This window comes from Pseudoliparis swirei, chromosome 4 (assembly GCF_029220125.1).
Source record: "Pseudoliparis swirei isolate HS2019 ecotype Mariana Trench chromosome 4, NWPU_hadal_v1, whole genome shotgun sequence".
Lineage (NCBI taxonomy): Eukaryota > Metazoa > Chordata > Actinopteri > Perciformes > Liparidae > Pseudoliparis > Pseudoliparis swirei.
The window spans coordinates 35,128,877-35,152,290 of NC_079391.1; the positions used below are offsets into that span (position 1 = coordinate 35,128,877).

The following is a 23,414-nucleotide window of genomic DNA, read 5'->3' on the forward strand; positions in this document are numbered from 1 at the left end:
GTTAGACCTTAGTCCTGATAGAGGACTCATCTCTGTACTGGTCTTGTTAGACCTTAGTCCTGATAGAGGACTCATCTCTGTACTGGTCTTGTTAGACCTTAGTCCTGATAGAGGACTCATCTCTGTACTGGTCTTGTTAGACCTTAGTCCTGATAGAGGACTCATCTCTGTACTGGTCTTGTTAGACCTTAGTGCTGATAGAGGACTCATCTCTGTACTGGTCTAGTTAGACCTTAGTCCTGATAGAGGACTCCTCTCTGTACTGGTCTAGTTAGACCTTAGTGCTGATAGAGGACTCATCTCTGTACTGGTCTTGTTAGACCTTAGTCCTGATAGAGGACTCATCTCTGTACTGGTCTTGTTAGACCTTAGTGCTGATAGAGGACTCATCTCTGTACTGGTCTAGTTAGACCTTAGTCCTGATAGAGGACTCATCTCTGTACTGGTCTTGTTAGACCTTAGTCCTGATAGAGGACTCATCTCTGTACTGGTCTTGTTAGACCTTAGTGCTGATAGAGGACTCATCTCTGTACTGGTCTTGTTAGACCTTAGTCCTGATAGAGGACTCATCTCTGTACTGGTCTTGTTAGACCTTAGTGCTGATAGAGGACTCATCTCTGTACTGGTCTTGTTAGACCTTAGTCCTGATAGAGGACTCATCTCTGTACTGGTCTAGTTAGACCTTAGTCCTGATAGAGGACTCATCTCTGTACTGGTCTTGTTAGACCTTAGTCCTGATAGAGGACTCCTCTCTGTACTGGTCTTGTTAGACCTTAGTGCTGATAGAGGACTCATCTCTGTACTGGTCTTGTTAGACCTTAGTGCTGATAGAGGACTCATCTCTGTACTGGTCTTGTTAGACCTTAGTCCTGATAGAGGACTCCTCTCTGTACTGGTCTTGTTAGACCTTAGTGCTGATAGAGGACTCATCTCTGTCCTGGTCTAGTTAGACCTTAGTCCTGATAGAGGACTCCTCTCTGTACTGGTCTTGTTAGACCTTAGTCCTGATAGAGGACTCATCTCTGTACTGGTCTTGTTAGACCTTAGTGCTGATAGAGGACTCCTCTCTGTACTGGTCTTGTTAGACCTTAGTCCTGATAGAGGACTCCTCTCTGTACTGGTCTTGTTAGACCTTAGTGCTGATAGAGGACTCCTCTCTGTACTGGTCTTGTTAGACCTTAGTCCTGATAGAGGACTCATCTCTGTACTGGTCTTGTTAGACCTTAGTGCTGATAGAGGACTCATCTCTGTACTGGTCTTGTTAGACCTTAGTCCTGATAGAGGACTCCTCTCTGTACTGGTCTTGTTAGACCTTAGTCCTGATAGAGGACTCCTCTCTGTACTGGTCTAGTTAGACCTTAGTGCTGATAGAGGACTCATCTCTGTACTGGTCTTGTTAGACCTTAGTGCTGATAGAGGACTCATCTCTGTACTGGTCTTGTTAGACCTTAGTCCTGATAGAGGACTCATCTCTGTACTGGTCTAGTTAGACCTTAGTGCTGATAGAGGACTCCTCTCTGTACTGGTCTTGTTAGACCTTAGTCCTGATAGAGGACTCCTCTCTGTACTGGTCTAGTTAGACCTTAGTGCTGATAGAGGACTCATCTCTGTACTGGTCTTGTTGGACCTTAGTGCTGATAGAGGACTCCTCTCTGTACTGGTCTAGTTAGACCTTAGTGCTGATAGAGGACTCCTCTCTGTACTGGTCTTGTTAGACCTTAGTCCTGATAGAGGACTCCTCTCTGTACTGGTCTTGTTAGACCTTAGAGCTGATAGAGGACTCCTCTCTGTACTGGTCTTGTTAGACCTTAGTGCTGATAGAGGACTCCTCTCTGTACTGGTCTAGTTAGACCTTAGTCCTGATAGAGGACTCATCTCTGTACTGGTCTAGTTAGACCTTAGTGCTGATAGAGGACTCCTCTCTGTACTGGTCCTGTTAGACCTTAGTCCTGATAGAGGAATCCTCTCTGTCCTGGTCTAGTTAGACCTTAGTGCTGATAGAGGACTCATCTCTGTACTGGTCTTGTTAGACCTTAGTCCTGATAGAGGACTCCTCTCTGTACTGGTCTTGTTAGACCTTAGTCCTGATAGAGGACTCATCTCTGTACTGGTCTAGTTAGACCTTAGTGCTGATAGAGGACTCCTCTCTGTACTGGTCTAGTTAGACCTTAGTCCTGATAGAGGACTCCTCTCTGTACTGGTCTTGTTAGACCTTAGTGCTGATAGAGGACTCATCTCTGTCCTGGTCTTGTTAGACCTTAGTCCTGATAGAGGACTCCTCTCTGTACTGGTCTTGTTAGACCTTAGTGCTGATAGAGGACTCCTCTCTGTACTGGTCTTGTTAGACCTTAGTGCTGATAGAGGACTCATCTCTGTACTGGTCTTGTTAGACCTTAGTGCTGATAGAGGACTCCTATCTGTACTGGTCTTGTTAGACCTTAGTCCTGATAGAGGACTCCTCTCTGTACTGGTCTTGTTAGACCTTAGTGCTGATAGAGGACTCATCTCTGTACTGGTCTTGTTAGACCTTAGTGCTGATAGAGGACTCCTCTCTGTACTGGTCTTGTTAGACCTTAGTGCTGATAGAGGACTCATCTCTGTACTGGTCTTGTTAGACCTTAGTGCTGATAGAGGACTCCTATCTGTACTGGTCTTGTTAGACCTTAGTCCTGATAGAGGACTCCTCTCTGTACTGGTCTTGTTAGACCTTAGTCCTGATAGAGGACTCCTCTCTGTACTGGTCTTGTTAGACCTTAGTGCTGATAGAGGACTCCTCTCTGTACTGGTCTTGTTAGACCTTAGTGCTGATAGAGGACTCATCTCTGTCCTGGTCTTGTTAGACCTTAGTCCTGATAGAGGACTCCTCTCTGTACTGGTCTTGTTAGACCTTAGTGCTGATAGAGGACTCCTCTCTGTACTGGTCTTGTTAGACCTTAGTGCTGATAGAGGACTCATCTCTGTACTGGTCTTGTTAGACCTTAGTCCTGATAGAGGACTCCTCTGTACTGGTCTTGTTAGACCTTAGTGCTGATAGAGGACTCCTCTCTGTACTGGTCTTGTTAGACCTTAGTCCTGATAGAGGACTCATCTCTGTACTGGTCTTGTTAGACCTTAGTGCTGATAGAGGACTCATCTCTGTACTGGTCTAGTTAGACCTTAGTCCTGATAGAGGACTCCTCTGTACTGGTCTTGTTAGACCTTAGTGCTGATAGAGGACTCATCTCTGTACTGGTCTTGTTAGACCTTAGTCCTGATAGAGGACTCCTCTCTGTACTGGTCTTGTTAGACCTTAGTCCTGATAGAGGACTCCTCTCTGTACTGGTCTTGTTAGACCTTAGTGCTGATAGAGGACTCATCTCTGTACTGGTCTTGTTAGACCTTAGTCCTGATAGAGGACTCATCTCTGTACTGGTCTTGTTAGACCTTAGCCCTGATAGAGGACTCCACTCTGTACTGGTCTTGTTAGACCTTAGTCCTGATAGAGGACTCCTCTCTGTACTGGTCTTGTTAGACCTTAGTCCTGATAGAGGACTCCTCTCTGTACTGGTCTTGTTAGACCTTAGTCCTGATAGAGGACTCATCTCTGTACTGGTCTTGTTAGACCTTAGTCCTGATAGAGGACTCATCTCTGTACTGGTCTAGTTAGACCTTAGTGCTGATAGAGGACTCATCTCTGTACTGGTCTTGTTAGACCTTAGTCCTGATAGAGGACTCCTCTCTGTACTGGTCTTGTTAGACCTTAGTCCTGATAGAGGACTCCTCTCTGTACTGGTCTTGTTAGACCTTAGTGCTGATAGAGGACTCCTCTCTGTCCTGGTCTAGTTAGACCTTAGTCCTGATAGAGGACTCCTCTCTGTACTGGTCTTGTTAGACCTTAGTGCTCATAGAGGACTCCTCTCTGTACTGGTCTAGTTAGACCTTAGTAGCCTCAATAACCACCACCGTTAGTCATGGTGTTCCACCAGGTTCTCTCCTGGGACCTCTCTCATTGACCTTATTCATGCTTCCTTTGGTTCATATCATCAGAAACACTCCATAACTTTCATTGTTCTACAGATGATCCTCAATTATAGCTCTGATCAACCAGAGGAGACCAACCATCATCATCATCATCTCTCTGATCAACCAGAGGAGACCAACCATCATCATTATCATCATCATCATCATCATCATCATCATCATCATCATCATCATCATCATCTCTCTGATCAACCAGAGGAGACCAACCATCATCATTATCATCATCATCATCATCATCACCATCATCATCATCATCACCATCATCATCATCATCTCTCTGATCAACCAGAGGAGACCAACCATCATCATCATCATCATCTCTCTGATCAACCAGAGGAGACCCACCACCATCATCATCATCTCTCTGATCAACCAGAGGAGACCCACCACCATCATCATCATCATCATCATCTCTCTGATCAACCAGAGGAGACCAACCATCTCTCTGGACTTCAAGATGTCTTCAAGACATAAAACATGAGGAGCTGAAACTGACAAACTGAAGTGATTGACTGAGCAGCTCAGAGGTCAGAGGTCAGGTGATGTGGTTTCTGTAGACCACATTGCTCTGGCACCAACACCCTGGAGAGGACCTCTGTTCTCCTGGATCAGGACTTGACCTTTAAGTCCACCTGAAGAACATCTCAAGGACTCTTTGATTCATCTACTCCTTATTATCAGGCTGCTCTATACGTCTCTGAGGTCAACTCCTTATTATCAGGCTGCTCTATACGTCTCTGAGGTCAACTCCTTATTATCAGGCTGCTCTATAAGTCTCTTAGGTCAACTCCTTATTATCAGGCTGCTCTATAAGTTTCTTAGGTCAACTCCTTATTATCAGGCTGCTCTATAAGTCTCTTAAGTCAACTCCTTATTATCAGGCTGCTCTATAAGTCTCTTAGGTCAACTCCTTATTATCAGGCTGCTCTATAAGTCTCTTAGGTCTACTCCTTATGATCAGGCTGCTCTATACGTATCTGAGGTCAACTCCTTATTATCAGGCTGCTCTATAAGTCTCTTAGGTCAACTCCTTATTATCAGGCTGCTCTATAAGTCTCTTAGGTCAACTCCTTATTATCAGGCTGCTCTATAAGTCTCTTAAGTCAACTCCTTATTATCAGGCTGCTCTATAAGTCTCTTAGGTCAACTCCTTATTATCAGGCTGCTCTATACGTCTCTGAGGTCAACTCCTTATTATCAGGCTGCTCTATAAGTCTCTTAAGTCAACTCCTTATTATCAGGCTGCTCTATAAGTCTCTTAGGTCAACTCCTTATTATCAGGCTGCTCTATAAGTCTCTTAGGTCAACTCCTTATTATCAGGCTGCTCTATAAGTCTCTTAGGTCAACTCCTTATTAGCAGGCTGCTCTATAAGTCTCTTATGTCCCTCCAGTTGATCCAGAATGCTGCAGCTCGTGTTCTCACTAAACTAAGAACAGAGATCACATCACTCCTGCACTAGCTGCTCTGCACTGGCTCCCAGTAACATCAAGAATCACTTTTAAAATTCTTCTCCTCGCCTACAAAGCCTTGATTGGTGATGCTCCATCATATCTTGAGGAGCTTGTAATACATACACACACACACACACACACACACACACACACACACACACACACACACACACACACACACACACACACACACACACACACACACACACACACATCTATATATATATATATATATGTATGTGTCTATACAGCACTGGTTTCTGATCTGTTGGCCATATATATACACATATATATGTGTATATATATGTGTATATATATGTATATACTGTATATATACACATATATATATATATATATATATATATATATATATGTATATACTGTATATATATACACATATATCTATATATATATGGCCAACCAATCAGAAACCAGGACTGTCATTGTGGCAGTCGATCCAAACTTCAGTGAGGAATTTATGTCCATTTGTCCAGTGTGTGTAAAAGTTTTGTCCATTGAGTCATCAGGCACTCAAGTGTGTGTGTGCGCAGTGTGCATGTGTGCAGTGTGTGTGTGTGTCTGTGGGTTTGTGTGTCTGTGTGTGCGAGTCAGCTGCTATTTAACACCACACCCTGGCCTGTCCTGGATCATAACGGAGCTGCTCGCTGCCTCCTTACTTCTTCTCAAGGTAAGAACACATGAAACACGTAGAAGAGATCTTAGAGGTCTTAGTAGAGATCTTATAGATCTTAGTTAGTGAAGATCTTATAGTTCTTAGTAGAGATCTTATAGTTCTTAGTAGAGATCGTACAGTTAGTTCAAGGTCTTACAGTTCTCATGATTGGTCCGAGGTGTCGGCTCAAAGAACCCTTAATAACTTCCACACATCACAAAGCATGTTTGTGTCATTGTTGTTTTAAAGTCTCAGTGAGTCTGTGGAGAGTCACTGATGAGACTGGTGACGGTCTGTAGACCCTCTTCTCACTTGTATGATCATAATCATGTCAGACACAGAGGGAGGATCACGGGAGAAACAAAGTGTGATCTCTTGATGCCGCCTGGCTGCTCCTGTGGTCTTGAGAAGAGACTTCCCCGTTAACCCTTCATGAACACACTCGTCACCGTCGACTGATGACCTTCATCTTCAAACCAGTTGGATGCAGAGAGATTGTTCATGGACATTAATGACCCGGTTATTAAAACATCACATTTACAACCCGAAAGCTTTCAAATAAGAGTCTGATCTGATCCCTTCACCGAAGATTCTGAGATTTTTTTTTGAAAACTGGAGGTTAAGGAAATGATGATCAGAGACCACTAATGATGTAAAGGTGAACCGTGTACATGGCTAACACCTCCTGAACCAGGCCTAACTATATACCTGAACCAGGCCTAACTAAAGACCTGAACCAGGCCTAACTATATACCTGAACCAGGACTAAATATAGACCTGAACCAGGCCTAACTAAAGACCTGAACCAGGCCTAATTATAGACCTGAACCAGGACTAACTATAGACCTGAACCAGGCCTAACTATAGACCTGAACCAGGCCTAACTAAAGACCTGAACCAGGCCTAACTATATACCTGAACCAGGACTAAATATAGACCTGAACCAGGCCTAACTAAAGACCTGAACCAGGCCTAATTATAGACCTGAACCAGGACTAACTATAGACCTGAACCAGGCCTAACTATAGACCTGAACCAGGACTAACTATAGACCTGAACCAGCTCTAACTATAGACCTGAACAAGGCCTAACTATAGACCTGAACCAGGACTAACTATAGACCTGAACCAGGCCTAACTATAGACCTGAACCAGGACTAACTATAGACCTGAACCAGTCCTAACTAAAGACCTGAACCAGGCCTAACTATAGACCTGAACCAGGACTAACTATAGACCTGAACCAGGCCTAACTATAGACCTGAACCAGGACTAACTATAGACCTGAACCAGGCCTAACTATAGACCTGAACCAGGCCTAACTACAGACCTGAACCAGGCCTAACTATAGACCTGAACCAGGACTAACTCTAGACCTGAACCAGGCCTAACTATAGACCTGAAACAGGACTAACTCTAGACCTGGACCAGGCCTAACTACAGACCTGAACCAGGCCTAACTATAGACCTGAACCAGGCCTAACTATAGACCTGAACCAGGCCTAACTACAGACCTGAACCAGGCCTAACTATAGACCTGAACCAGGACTAACTGTAGACCTGAACCAGGCCTAACTATAGACCTGAAACAGCCCTAACTATAGACCTGGACCAGGCCTAACTATAGACCTGAAACAGCTCTAACTTAAGACCTGAACCAGGACTAACTCTAGACCTAAACCAGGCCTAACTATAGACCTGAAACAGCCCTAACTATAGACCTGGACCAGGCCTAACTACAGACCTGAACCAGGCCTAACTACAGACCTGAACCAGGCCTAACTATAGACCTGAACCAGGACTAACTCTAGACCTGAACCAGGCCTAACTATAGACCTGAAACAGCCCTAACTATAGACCTGGACCAGGCCTAACTATAGACCTGAAACAGCTCTAACTTAAGACCTGAACCAGTACTACTTGTTGTCCCGGGTATCAAACAAAACAAAAAGAGCTGTTGGGTTAATTTCTGCACCAAAAACAGGACCAGCATCACGAGGATGCGATTCACAGTTGAAATCCTTCAAAATCCTTCCCCACAATGCAACACTTCTTTAGTAATCCATGAGAAACTCTATTTTCACTTGAGTTGTTACCGGCTGATAAACAGTGTTCTGCTTTGAGTGCATGAATATTTGAGATGGCAGCCTTCCCCTTTAAGCTCAGCGAGTGTTGCTAGGTGATGAAACACTGAATCTCACGGCAGGGTCAAAGGTCAAGTCCAGTTGTTCATAAGTATTAAATCATGATAACTCCATTGCTTATGGTGCATCATTGCGTAACACTACAGCGTTTGAATGAATGTGCCATTTCTTTGAAGTTGTGTGTGTTACGCAACAGGCTCCATGCCCATTAGACATGTGTGCTCTGGCTCTTATCTGCAGCCCTGACCTCTCCTGCGGTCCCACCCTCAGATATCCTGGTCAATAAATCAAACACACCTCTCTGCAGCATTTACAGCCTGCTGAGTTCTGAAGCTCTTTGTCTTAAGAATCCTTCGTCTGTTCTCAGAGTTACTGAGATTGAATCAACTGACGTGCTTTCTCTTCTGGTGTTATGCATCATATTTATATATTCATACAACATTCATCTGTAAAAAACCTGTATGGAAACACAATATGTTGCAAAGAAAAGGAATATTGCAAAAAAATGTGTTTCACTTAGCTTGAGTTGAAAAGTGTGAATCTGGAGGAAGAGGAAGTGGTCTTCACGTCAGCGGCCAGCGATGCTACGATGCTCCATGAATCTATCTGCTGGTTGTCATGAGGTCAGGCGACTTGGTAGGAACAGGACACAGTCCAGGAGTCTAAAAAAGAGACAGCAAAGGGAGGAATCATCTGCTCCCTGTAGCGGGACATTAACCGCTGACTGTCACGTCTTCTGTCTCAAACGTCTGCTGGTTGCAGCTCATCCAAAGTGAAAATGTGCTGAGTTTCCACATTGTATACTTGAAACAGACGGAGAATACGCTCCAAACAGCTCCCTGGTGTCTCAGATGAATCCGTTCATTGATGAGTCGACAGCAGAATAAGCAGAAGAATTGATCGTGAAAACAATAATTTTTAATGAATAATGAGAAGTTGTGCTGAAGTGGAGGAGACGTGGTCATGATGGATTAGTGCTGGTGTTTCCTCTCGGCAGGTGGACTCAACATGGCCATGGTGTCTGAGTTTCTGGGCCAGCTGACGCTGTCGTACGGAGGGGTGAGTCTCAGGAAGCATCTAATAAGATCCACCTCCTCCTGTCTCATTCTCACCAGGACACTTACGTCCATAGTGTCAGATATTTACTGCCTGTAGACCTAGGTGTGGTTGGTTCTCCACCCACAGTTCACCTGAACAAACAGGAACCTGATAAACTGAAGGCCAGGACCAAAGACTCACTGAGTCCCCAGATGATGCAGGGATCTTAACTCTAGTGTTTTTCTTTCCAGTCAAACCATTCTGGAACTCTAGTGGACACAATAAATGAGAAAGTATAGAGAGAGAAAGTCCTCCCAGGTCAGACAAGTCTGGTCAGACCTGATCCCAGTGGACACATCCAAGTCTGTTTAAACCTGATCCCAGTGGACAAGTCCAAGTCTGTTTAGACCTGATCCCAGTGGACAAGTCCAAGTCTGTTTAGACCTGATCCCAGTGGACAAGTCCAAGTCTGTTTAGACCTGATCTCAGTGGACAAGTCCAAGTCTGTTTAGACCTGATCCCAGTGGACAAGTCCAAGTCTGTTTAGACCTGATCCCAGTGGACAGGTCCTAGCCTGGTCAGACCTGATCCCAGTGGACAAGTCCAAGTCTGGTCAGACCTGATCCCAGTGGACAAGTCCAAGTCTGTTTAGACCTGATCCCAGTAGACAGGTCCTAGCCTGGTCAGACCTGATCCCAGTGGACAAGTCCAAGTCTGGTCAGACCTGATCCCAGTGGACAAGTCCAAGTCTGTTTAGACCTGATCCCAGTGGACAAGTCCAAGTCTGTTTAGACCTGATCCAAGTGGACAAGTCCAAGTCTGTTTAGACCTGATCCCAGTGGACAGGTCCTAGCCTGGTCAGACCTGATCCCAGTGGACAAGTCCAAGTCTGGTCAGACCTGATCCCAGTGGACAAGTCCAAGTCTGTTTAGACCTGATCCCAGTGGACAAGTCCAAGTCTGTTTAGACCTGATCCCAGTGGACAAGTCCAAGTCTGTTTAGACCTGATCCCAGTGGACAAGTCCAAGTCTGTTTAGACCTGATCCCAGTGGACAGGTCCTAGCCTGGTCAGACCTGATCCCAGTGGACAAGTCCAAGTCTGGTCAGACCTGATCCCAGTGGATAAGTCCAAGTCTGTTTAGACCTGATCCCAGTAGACAGGTCCTAGCCTGGTCAGACCTGATCCCAGTGGACAAGCCCAAGTCTGGTCAGACCTGATCCCAGTGGACAAGTCCAAGTCTGTTTAGACCTGATCCCAGTGGACAAGTCCAAGTCTGTTTAGACCTGATCCAAGTGGACAAGTCCAAGTCTGTTTAGACCTGATCCCAGTGGACAGGTCCTAGCCTGGTCAGACCTGATCCCAGTGGACAAGTCCAAGTCTGGTCAGACCTGATCCCAGTGGACAAGTCCAAGTCTGTTTAGACCTGATCCCAGTGGACAAGTCCAAGTCTGTTTAGACCTGATCCCAGTGGACAAGTCCAAGTCTGTTTAGACCTGATCCCAGTGGACAGGTCCTAGCCTGGTCAGACCTGATCCCAGTGGACAAGTCCAAGTCTGGTCAGACCTGATCCCAGTGGACAAGTCCAAGTCTGTTTAGACCTGATCCAGTGGACAAGTCCAAGTCTGGTCAGACCTGATCCCAGTGGACAAGTCCAAGTCTGTTTAGACCTGATCCCAGTGGACAGGTCCTAGCCTGGTAAGACCTGATCCCAGTGGACAAGTCCAAGTCTGTTTAAACCTGATCCCAGTGGACAAGTCCAAGTCTGTTTAGACCTGATCCCAGTGGACAGGTCCTAGCCTGTTCAGACCTGTTCCCAATGGGCCCAGAGAGAAGCACTATATGTCCCAGCGATCCAGCCTCCCAGCCTCTCAGGACTGTGAAGGGAACAGCCTCAACATGTGGCTATGAAACAGTAAATTAAGTTGTCTGTTCAAAAACAAGTTCACCTGGGATTTGATCTGAGACTCGTTGTCATCTAGTATTTAAAGGAGTTTAGATGATGTCACAGCACTGTGACTTGACATGTCTCTGTCCTTGGTAGGAAGTGGAGCCTAAATTCCCCACCGTGCTCCCGGTACGAGACTTCGACCCTGACAAAGACGCAGCCAGGATCGAGACGGCCATCAAGACTAAAGGTGAGAAGGTCTTTCCACGTCTCAGAATATGTTCCTGTGTTCCGCCTGTTCAGCACAAATCATTCAGTGGACATCAGCCCTAAATAAAGGTTTGTATTAGACCAGAGTCTAATCAAGTCGTACTGTCAAGCAGACGCTCCTCTATTTGAGATCATGAACATCTCATCATCCTCCAATAGAGATGCAGTAAAGTCCCTGATCAAGGAAGGAAGTCTCTCTCCCTCTGTGTGTTGTCATCAAAGCTTCTCCTTTCCTTATAGCCGGCAACATATATCTAGAGATAATCAAGGCCTTCTTTTAACACCTCACTGTCTCTGTGTGAAATACAAATATTTAAAAGAGAGGCTCCCAGATGGAAATATAACTACTGCAGATAAAGGTTATTCCTTCTTTATCTGCGAGACAAACCATATTATCACGGTGGACTCTTGATAATAATGTGCTTTTTATTAAGGGTTGAACTAGATCTTTGGCCGAATGGCCTCTAGTCCTGATGAGGACTCGGCTGCTCTGGCTCTACGGAGGGTTCTGAGATGTTTTAAGACTATCTCGCCAAACTAAGTGAGATTCTTCCAGAGTAGTTGAATGCCATATGCTTTACAGCTTTGAGATGTTTCTTTAGTTTGATGTCTGAGGGTTCAGGGACCAGACCTCCTCTTCCTCACCCTCTTCTTCTTCAGAGGGGCTATTGAGTCCAGTCCTGTTATATTTAGACTAAACCTAACATGTCGTGCAGGAGTGGACGAACAGACCATCATCGACATCCTGACCCGCCGCAATGGGGAGCAGCGGAGAGAGATCGCCTTCGAGTACGAACGGATTGCAAAGAAGGTCCCGGCCTCTGTGCCTGAATCCAAACATGAAGACACACCCACTTGCTGCTTCTTTCTGCCTCAGCATAACTGATTGTTCAAGAAGACTCGTGTGTTTTCTGTGCCTCTCTCAGGATCTGTCGGTGGCCCTGAAGGGGGCGCTGTCCGGCCCTCTTGAGGCTCTAGTGTTGGGTCTGATGAAGAGCACCGCTCACTACGACGCCTCCGAGCTCAACGCATCCATCAAGGTCAGAGGTAGCAGAACACAGAACACCTCTACACAAGGTCAGAGCTAGCAGAACACAGAACACCTCTACACAAGGTCAGAGCTAGCAGAACACAGAACACCTCTACACAAGGTCCGGAGGACAGCACTCAGAACTCTATGACACTAGAACTTACAAAAGGACTTTTACTTTGGATGAAAAAGACATTTGACCACTCAGATGTCTCTGAAAGTCATCTGAGCTGCTGGTTCTGGTTTCAGGGATTGGGGACGGACGAAGAAACCCTCATCGAGATCGTCTGTTCCAGAAATAACAAAGAACTGGGGGAGATCAAGAAGGTCTACAGGGAGAGTACGTCTGGACCCAACCAGGGATAGAGCGATTCTGTAGCTCCACGAGACGCAGAGCGACTGCTCATCTCTGGTTGTCTATGCAGTGTTCAAGAAGGAGCTGGAGAAAGACGTCGCCGTAGACACATCGGGAGACTTCGCGAAGCTGCTGCTGGCGCTGGTTCAGGTAGAACCGTTGAGGCTCAGTGGAACAGAACCGTTGAGCATATGGTATTAACGTCCATATGTGTATATATAGTACTGTCATTCTTCTTTCTCCACCTTCCTGTGACGTCTGCAGCTCAGTTGCACATACCAGACACTAGGTGGTGTAATCTGTTTGCTGAGTATTGTGTGGCACTAGTATCTGTTGTTGTATTTCTATATACGGACATCTATTGATGGTTGTCAACGCTAACATGATGCTTCCTGACCACAGACCCAGAGGGACGAGGCCTCCAACGTGGTGGACTACGAGAAGATTGACGAGGACGCCAGAGTGAGTCCCCTGGAGGGTCAGGGAGCTCCTGTGTTACAGCTACAACCAATCAGTGCTCTGACACCAGGCTCCTCCTCTTCTCTCTCAGGCTCTGTATGAAGCCGGGGTGAAGAGGAAGGGCACCGACGTGGCCACCTGGATCTCCATCATGGCCCAGAGGAGCGCCCCCCACCTGCAGAAAGGTGAACTACACCCACGACCCCCCAAACCGGCACAGCCTTCTACACCACTGCCTTGCTTTATGTTTAATACTTATTCACTTCATAACTTGTATGTTGAATACTTATTCACTTAATAACATGTATGTTTAATACTTATTCACTTAATAACGTGTATGTTTAATACTTATTCACTTAATAACGTGTATGTTTAATACTTATTCACTTAATAACTTGTATGTTTAATACTTATTCACTTAATAACGTGTATGTTTAATACTTATTCACTTAATAACTTGTATGTTGTGTTCTTTTTGTTTAGTACATCATGTCTTAGTTAGATCTGATTTATGAACATTAGGGGTGCTGGGGGGTACTGGGCGGTACTGGGGGCTCACGCGGTCCGTTTGTCTCGCAGTGTTCCAGCGCTACAAGAGCTACAGCCCCTACGACATGAAGGAGAGCATCCAGAAGGAGGTGAAGGGGGATCTGGAGAAGTCCTTCCTCACTCTGGGTAACACAGCCATGGTCTTCCTCTGTAACACAGGAACCTGTAGACCGGGTCTATAGATGAGACCAGTAAGGAACACAGGACCATATATATATATATACATATATATATACATATATGTATATATATATACATATATATATACACACATATATAAATATATACATATATATATATATGTATATATGGATATATTTATATATGTATATATATATGTGTGTATATATATGTATATGTATATATATGTGTGTATATATATATGTGTGTATATATGTATATATATATGTGTGTATATATATGTATATATATATGCGTGTATATATATGTATATATATATGTGTGTATATATATGTATATATATATATATGTGTGTAAATATATGTGTATATATATATATGTGTGTATATATATAGACCTTTTAGATGACGAGAACTCCTCCCACTCAACATCTGGACTCCTCCCACTCTTCTCTCCCCAGTGGAGTGCTTTGAGAACCGCCAGCTGTACTTCGCCAACAGACTCAATGAAGCCATGAAGGTAAAGCTTCACACTCTTCCTGGTGCTTCTCCTCCACTTCCTCTTTCCACTTCCTGGTGCTTCTCCTCCACTTCCTCTTTCCACTTCCTGGTGCTTCTCCTCCACTGTATTTCTCCACTTACTGGTCCTGGTGCTTCTCCTCCACTTCCTGCCTTCACTCCACTTCCTCTATCTATTACCTGTCTTCACTCTACTTCCTCTTTCAACTTCCTGTCTTCTCTCCACTTCCTCTCTCCACTTCCTGTCTCCTTTACACTTCCTTTTCCCACTTCCTCTTTCCACTTCCTGTCTTCCTCTCTCCACCTCCTGTCTTCTCTCCACTTCCTGTCTCCACCTCATGTCTTCGCTCCACTTCCTCTATCCACTTCCTGTCTTCACTCCACTTCCTCTCTCCACTTCCTGTCCCCTTTACACTTCCTTAATCAACTTCCTCTTTCCACTTCCTGTCTTCCTCTCTCCACCTCCTGGCTTCTGTCCACTTCCTCTCTCCACTTCCTGCCTCCTTTACACTTCCTTAATCCACTTCCTCTTTCCACTTCCTGTCTTCCTCTCTCCACCTCCTGTCTTCTGTCCACTTCCTCTCTCCACTTGCTGTCTTCACTCCACTTCCTCACTCCACTTCCTCTCTCCACTTCCTGTCCTCAGTGACTCATTCATATTTCTTTCATAACATCGCTGGTCTGTCTCAGGGCAAAGGAGCCAAGGAGAAGGTGGTGACCCGGATCCTGGTCTCCCGCTGTGAAGTGGACCTCATGAAGATCAGAACCGAGTTCAGGAGGCAGCACAAGAGGTCTCTGTACCAGACCCTGTCTGTGAGTAGACCACCATGTAGACCCATGTAGACCACCATGTAGACCCATGTAGACCACCATGTAGACCACCATGTAGACCCATGTAGACCACCATGTAGGCCACCATGTAGACCACCATGTAGACCCATGTAGACCACCATGTAGACCCATGTAGACCACCATGTAGACCCATGTAGACCACCATGTAGACCACCATGTAGACCACCATGTAGGCCACCATGTAGACCACCATGTAGACCCATGTAGACCACCATGTAGGCCACCATGTAGACCACCATGTAGACCCATGTAGACCCATGTAGACCACCATGTAGGCCACCATGTAGACCACCATGTAGACCACCATGTAGACCACCATGTAGACCCATGTAGACCACCATGTAGACCCATGTAGACCACCATGTAGACCACCATGTAGACCCATGTAGACCCATGTAGACCACCATGTAGACCACCATGTAGACCACCATGTAGGCCACCATGTAGACCACCATGTAGACCACCATGTAGACCACCATGTAGACCACCATGTAGACCACCATGTAGACCCATGTAGACCACCATGTAGGCCACCATGTAGGCCACCATGTAGACCACCATGTAGACCCATGTAGACCACCATGTAGACCACCATGTAGACCCATGTAGACCCATGTAGACCCATGTAGACCACCATGTAGACCCATGTAGACCACCATGTAGACCACCATGTAAACAAGAGGTCTCTGTACCAGACTCTCTCTATATGTAGACCACCATGTAGACCCATGTAGACCACCATGTAGACCACCATGTAAACAAGAGGTCTCTGTACCAGACTCTCTCTATATGTAGACCACCATGTAGACCACCATGTAGACCACCATGTAAACAAGAGGTCTCTGTACCAGACCCTGTCTTTGAGTAGACCACCATGTAGACAACCATGTAGACCACCATGTAGACCACCATGTAAACAAGAGGTCTCTGTACCAGACTCTCTCTATATGTAGACCACCATGTAGACCCAAGTAGACCACCATGTAGACCAATGTAGACCCATGTAGACCACCATGTAGACCCATGTAGACCCATGTAGACGACCATGTAGACTCATGTAGACCCATGTAGACCACCATGTAGACCCATGTAGACCCATGTAGACCACCACGTAGACCACCATGTAGACCACCATGTAGACCCATGTAGACCACCATGTAGACCCATGTAGACCCATGTAGACCACCATGTAGACCCATGTAGACCACCATGTAGACCCATGTAGACCCATGTAGACCCAGGTAGACCACCATGTAGACCCATGTAGACCCATGTAGACCACCATGTAGACCCCCATGTAGACCACCATGTAGACCCATGTAGACCCATGTAGACCACCATGTAGACCCATGTAGACCACCATGGAGACCACCATGTAGACCACCATGTAGACCACCATGTAGACCCATGGAGACCCATGTAGACCACCATGTAGACCACCATGTAGACCACCATGTAGACCCATGTAGACCACCATGTAGACCAGGGCTATTCAACTTCAGTAGCAAGTGGGCCGAATAAGAAAATCACAGGGGGTGTGAGGGCCGCACAGAATATTGATCAAATAATGGCTAAAAATTAAAAACAGTAATGTATGTTTCCACAGGTAAACAGTCACAAACGAAAATGCGTCGGTATTGTGTGGCAAAAGTGTTGCGAACAAGCATCACTATAAACATGTTTCAAAGTGTAAATATCCACTCAAGGTAACCAGTTGTTTCAGATCCCTTCAACCAAACTGTTCCCATGAAAACATAAGAAATGTGACTTAATGGATCAATATAATAATATAGACTTTTATTAATCCCCAAGGGGAAATTAGTTCTCTGCATCTAACCCATCCTTAGTTATTAAGGAGCAGTGGGCTGCGGTGAGGCGCCCGGGAAGCAACTGGGGGTTCAGTGCCTTGCTCAAGGACACTTCAACTTGCAACTAATGGGGAGAGCGGGGATCGAACATACAACCTTGCGGTTGAAGGACGGCCCTCTTACCCCACTGAGCTACAGCCGCCAATATTTAAATGCCTTGGGATGAAACTAATATCTGGTGGCGCAGTGCCAGACTGCGGGTCTTTGAGTGCAGACTCCTTTTGCGTGAAAGGGATCGAAACCAGGTCGGGCGATCTTTTTATTTTTATTTTTCGAAAATGTATTTCTTCATCCGTGGCTGTGATGCGCTGCTCACTTATACAATCGTAATCGCCCAAATTGATATGAACGGTGGCTTGAAGATCTCCAGCAATATGTTTGTGAATGTGTGACGAATCTGGTGCGCGAGACAGAGCCCCGCTGCAGATGTGAAGAGAACACAACGCACGCGCAGGGAAACCAGTAGGTTTGAAAACCAGTAGGGGTGTAACACCGGCAACCAACACGGGTGCGTAATATAAAGATGTAACCATACAGGTTTGGTTGAGGCAACAGTGAAACTCAATGGCTCTGGGTTAGATGTCTCAATGTATAAAAGAGGCGTGTCCGTCAGTTTTATTTTTTCTTACCAAGCTATACTGATTTGCAGGCAGTCTTGTGGGCCAAAGTTAAACTCAAACGGGCCGCATCCGGCCCGCCGGCCGCTAGTTGAATAGGCCTGATGTAGACCCATGTAGACCACCATGTAGACCACCATGTAGACCACCATGTAGACCCATGTAGACCCATGTAGACCACCATGTAGACCCATGTAGACCACCATGTAGACCACCATGTAGACCAACATGTAGACCCATGTAGACCACAATGTAGACCCATGTAGACCACCATGTAGACCCATGTAGACCCATGTAGACCACAATGTAGACCACCATGTAGACCCATGTAGACCACAATGTAGACCCATGTAGACCACCATGTAGACCCATGTAGACCACCATGTAGACCCATGTAGACCACAATGTAGACCCATGTAGACCACCATGTAGACCCATGTAGACCACCATGTAGACCACCATGTAGACCTGATGCTCAGTACATATGATGTCATGTCTCTGTGTCCAGGAGCACACGAAGGGAGACTACCAGAACGCTCTGCTCAGCCTGTGTGGAGGGGACGACTGACGCTCTGGGGAACTCAGTTTCCCAGAAGGCCACTGGGTTTGTAATAAGATGACCTCATCATTTGATCCTCTTGATGTTTCCTCTCAATAAACAATAAATAAAAAACGAAAAAAGTGTTCCACGACGTGTGTGTGTGTGTGTGTGTGTGCTGTTTGATGGGGCGACCAACAGAGGGCAGCAGAGAACCACCAAGCTCTCTAACGTGTACAAGTACTCTGATGCCTCTAGGAGCCTTAGAGATAGAGGAAGGAGATGAGGTTGCTCTAGGAGCCTTATAGATAGAGTAAGGAGATGAGGTTCCTCTGTAGGAGACTTAGAGATAGAGTAAGGAGATGAGGTTCCTCTGTAGGAGCCTTAGAGATAGAGTAAGGAGATGAGGTTCCTCTAGGAGCCTAAGAGATAGAGTAAGGAGATGAGGTTCCTCTAGGAGCCTTAGAGATAGAGGAAGGAGATGAGGTTCCTCTAGGAGCCTTAGAGATAGAGCAAGGAGATGAGGTTCCTCTAAGAGCCTTAGAGATAGAGTAAGGAGATGAGGCTCCTCTAGGAGCCTTAGAGATAGAGCAAGGAGATGAGGTTCCTCTAGGAGCCTTAGAGATAGAGTAAGGAGATGAGGTTCCTCTGTAGAGACCATGAGACCACGAGACCATGAGACCTGGTTCAGCAGTAGTCTGGTGGACCCAGATGGACAGCCTCCCTCTCATCCGGACTCTGATGGATTAACCATCTCTTGTTCGGCCTGTTTTGTGATATTCGTGCCTAAAAGGTGAAATAATATCGGCATTATAAATATTATAACTATGAGGATTTTTTTAGTTGCCTATTTTGTGGAGCTCAGGACTTGGTGCCCTACGCGGCGCTGTGTGTGTGTGTGTGTGTGTCTGTATGTCTGTATGTGTCTGTATGTGCGTGTGTGTCTGTGTGTGTGTGTGTGCGTGTGTGTCTGTGTGTGTGTGTGTGTGTGTGTGTGTGTGTGTGTCTGTATGTGCGTGTGTGTCTGTGTGTGTGTGTCTGTATGTGCGTGTGTGTATGTGTCTGTATGTGCGTGTGTGTCTGTATGTGTGTGTGTGCGTGTGTGTCTGTATGTGTGTGTGTGTGTCTGTATGTGTGTGTGTGTGTGTGTCTGTGTGTGTGTGTCTGTATGTGTGTGTGTCTGTGTGTGTGTGTCTGTATGTGCGTGTGTGTATGTGTGTGTGTGTGTGTGTGCGTGTGTGTCTGTGTGTGTGTGTGTGTGTCTGTATGTGTGTGTGTGTGTCTGTATGTGTGTGTGTGTCTATGTGTGTGTGCGTGTGTGTGTGGCTAACAGAGTAATGGCTCCATTCATTATGAGGACAGTTGATTTTCATTTACTTCGTTGGCTTCGACAATTAAAGGAGACGAGACGCCCAGAGGTCACCGTGATGAATGAATAGACTCCTCCCCCCCCCACACACACACACACCACACACCACACAAAGAGTGTCCTCAGTGTCCTCTGTGTCTTCCTGTCCCTCTCTGGGACAGACAGCTGGACTGGAGACAGACCCGTCTCTCTGCGCATCAGAGACACGTGAGGACCGAGTGAGGCGGCGACGGACACGAGGAGGTCACGAGAAGTCAGGCGCCTGAGGTCAGTCGTGACCTCTGCTGTCCCTGAGTCAGACGCCTGAGGTCAGTCGTGACCTCTGGCGTCCCTGAGTCAGACGCCTGAGGTCAGTCGTGACCTCTGCTGTCCCTGAGTCAGACGCCTGAGGACAGTCGTGACCTCTGGCGTCCCTGAGTCAGACGACTGAGGTCAGTCGTGACCTCTGGCGTCCCTGAGTCAGGCGCCTGAGGTCAGTCGTGACCTCTGCTGTCCCTGAGTCAGACGCCTGAGGACAGTCGTGACCTCTGCTGTCCCTGAGTCAGACGCCTGAGGTCAGTCGTGACCTCTGCTGTCCCTGAGTCAGACGCCTGAGGACAGTCGTGACCTCTGCTGTCCCTGAGTCAGGCGCCTGAGGTCAGTCGTGACCTCTGCTGTCCCTGAGTCAGACGCCTGAGGACAGTCGTGACCTCTGCTGTCCCTGAGTCAGGCGCCTGAGGTCAGTCGTGACCTCTGCTGTCCCTGAGTCAGACGCCTGAGGACAGTCGTGACCTCTGCTGTCCCTGAGTCAGGCGCCTGAGGTCAGTCGTGACCTCTGCTGTCCCTGAGTCAGACGCCTGAGGTCAGTCGTGACCTCTGCTGTCCCTGAGTCAGACGCCTGAGGACAGTCGTGACCTCTGCTGTCCCTGAGTCAGACGCCTGAGGACAGTCGTGACCTCTGCTGTCCCTGAGTCAGGCGCCTGAGGTCAGTCGTGACCTCTGCTGTCCCTGAGTCAGGCGCCTGAGGTCAGTCGTGACCTCTGCTGTCCCTGAGTCAGGCGCCTGAGGTCAGTCGTGACCTCTGCTGTCCCTGAGTCAGGCGCCTGAGGTCAGTCGTGACCTCTGCTGTCCCTGAGTCAGGCGCCTGAGGTCAGTCGTGACCTCTGCTGTCCCTGAGTCAGACGCCTGAGGACAGTCGTGACCTCTGCTGTCCCTGAGTCAGGCGCCTGAGGTCAGTCGTGACCTCTGCTGTCCCTGAGTCAGACGCCTGAGGACAGTCGTGACCTCTGGCGTCCCTGACCTCTGGCGCCTGAGGTCAGTCGTGACCTCTGCTGTCCCTGAGTCAGACGCCTGAGGACAGTCGTGACCTCTGCTGTCCCTGAGTCAGACGCCTGAGGACAGTCGTGATCTCTGGCGTCCCTGACCTCTGGCGCCTGAGGACAGTCGTGACCTCTGGCGTCCCTGACCTCTGGCGCCTGACTCAGGCGCGGCGTGGAGCCGGCGCGGGGCGATCTGATTGGTCGCGTATAATTGGAATCACGTTAATAAGAAGCTCGGGACATCAACAACGGGCTCATGGCGGCGCGGGGAAAGTGCCGAGGCCAGCGCTTCTGGCTGTTTACTCATGGGCGCTGATGGCCGGGCGGTGATTCATCCTGATGAAGACGAGGCTCGATGAGCCGCTCCTCCTCCTGATGGATGGGACGCTCCTCGGGACCCGGACCCTTTGTTGGATGTTATGGGGCCACAAATATTAATTTAGCCGCTGACGGGAATGAAGATGAACGGTTTTAATTGATATCCTCCGCAGGAAATTATATCCGTCATTTTTAAGAAATGATGAAGAAACTGCAGCAGCAGGAAATAATGTGGAGTTCTGCGTGTGCAGTTTGTGTTCCTCCACTTCCTGTCTGCCTGGCCCCAAAGTACCTGAACAGAGGGAAGCTTCACTTCCCACAAGACTTCACTCCAATAATATATGCAAGTATATATATATATCTATATATTTATATATATATATATCTATATATTTATATATTTTTAAATATAAATATATATATATATATAAATTAGGTCTGTGAAACGATTAAAAATTGTAATCAGGTTAATCACAGGTTTCTGTGGATTAATCATGATAAATCACATATTACCGATATTCTCGGTATATTTTTGTGAGAACATAAAGATTTATGACAAAAGACGGATATATACATTTATACACAGAGGTGCACAGAACTTGCTCACCAGTGCGCGCGCATCGCGGCTGAGCTCTGCCGCGCGCAAGCCGAGAAGAGTTGTGGGGGGGGGGGGGGGGGGGGTGCAAGTGACTTTTTCCCGTCCCGATGTGCACGCATGGAGCTCTGCGGCGCGCGAGCCGGAGATGGGAGTCATGTGAACGCGACACTCGAGACAGAATGACACGCTGCTGGAGAGACGACCAGCAACAGACGAGTGGAAGCTCATTCTGCGCATGCGTTAAATGCGGTAAAAAATTAACTAATTAATCCTGTGATTTAATCATAACGCGTTAACGCGTTATTTTTCACAGCACTAATATAAATATATATCTAAAAATATATATATATAAATCGCAAGTTACGAATGTAACTATGGTTCTATGAATCCTGGATGACCGCCAGAGGCGGTGCTTAGCACTGGATATCTTCCGTCTTGCGCATAGCAGGTCGAGTATTAATAACGACAAAGTCACCCGTGACCTCGGATGACACGCCCACCGGGTATAAGTTCCGGTGTCATCCCGAGATCAGTTCTACGGAATCTTCTCGCGAACTCACGAGATTCCGAGTGACTAAGAACTCTGGCGGTCATCCAGGATTCATAGAACCATAGTTACATACGTAACTTGCGTTCTATTTCATCCTTCCTGACCGCCAGAGGCGGTGCTTAGCAGTGGATGACTTATATCAACAGAGTCACGAGGAATCCCAAGGAAATTACCTCATATGACTCAAGCAGAGGATCTGGACGGAGAACCACCTGCAATGCATGGAGGGTGTTCCCGTTCGCTCTGTAGTCTCTGGTGAATGTGCTCAACGATGCCCCTGAGGCTGTTGCATACATATGCACCTATATTCCCTACGGGCATACCTCTCAGGGTCGCCCGTGATGTGGGAACGCTGTTGGTAGAACAACACCCTGCTCTGGATGGCAGAGCACGGACGTTCACCACCTATGCCCAGGCAATGGCCTCCACTATCTAGTGGAACAGGCACTGTTCTGCAGTGGCATAGCCCTTCTTAGATCCACCCTAACTGACTAGTTATGGTGGTCAAGCTGTGCAGGCTGGACAGGCTGGTTGAGACCGAGCGTGCCAGCACCTTTGGGGGAAGCCACTGCTTTAGGCTGCAGTGTGACACCCGAGCCCTCTGAGTTCCCCTCAGACAAGGCTCATTGACCGACAGGGCGTGTAGCTTGCCTACTTGCTCTGCCGCAGTTATGGCAAGGATGAAAGGTCTTTGCCGACAGCAACCACAGCTCTGCCTCTGCCAAGGGTTCGAAGGGAGGCGAGCATAGGGTGTCCAGTACCCCGGGCAAGTCCCCTGGAGGAGCCCTCGGGGGGGGGGGGGCTCAGGGGATAGTCACTGAGGCCCTCCTTATGAAGAGGGACACCAGCTTGTGGCTGTTCCGCATCATTG

At 47.1% G+C, this 23,414-nt stretch overlaps 1 protein-coding gene across 1 annotated transcript; it reads left to right on the forward strand.

Annotated features, from left to right (window-relative positions):
- Positions 1-6,105: 6,105 nt before the first annotated feature.
- LOC130193170 (annexin A2-like) lies at positions 6,106-18,558 on the forward strand. The gene is made up of 13 exons (XM_056413576.1): positions 6,106-6,161; positions 9,287-9,348; positions 11,370-11,463; positions 12,200-12,294; positions 12,410-12,523; positions 12,763-12,853; positions 12,939-13,018; positions 13,271-13,330; positions 13,419-13,512; positions 13,907-14,002; positions 14,478-14,536; positions 15,226-15,348; positions 18,381-18,558. Exons 2-13 carry the CDS (start codon positions 9,298-9,300, stop codon positions 18,438-18,440), a joined length of 1,017 nt encoding a protein of 338 aa, XP_056269551.1. The 5' UTR covers positions 6,106-6,161; positions 9,287-9,297; the 3' UTR covers positions 18,441-18,558.
- The last annotated feature ends 4,856 nt before the right edge of the window (positions 18,559-23,414 follow it).

What these genes read in the sequence shown, in the direction of transcription:
- LOC130193170 (XM_056413576.1), top strand. Translation starts at nt 9,298, where the DNA reads ATGGCCATGGTGTCTGAGTTTCTGGGCCAGCTGACGCTGTCGTACGGA. An exon ending in CGCCCCCCACCTGCAGAAAG is followed by an intron (nt 13,513 to 13,906) that starts GTGAACTACACC and finishes TTTGTCTCGCAG; the next exon opens with TGTTCCAGCGCTACAAGAGC. An exon ending in CTCTGTACCAGACCCTGTCT is followed by an intron (nt 15,349 to 18,380) that starts GTGAGTAGACCA and finishes CTCTGTGTCCAG; the next exon opens with GAGCACACGAAGGGAGACTA.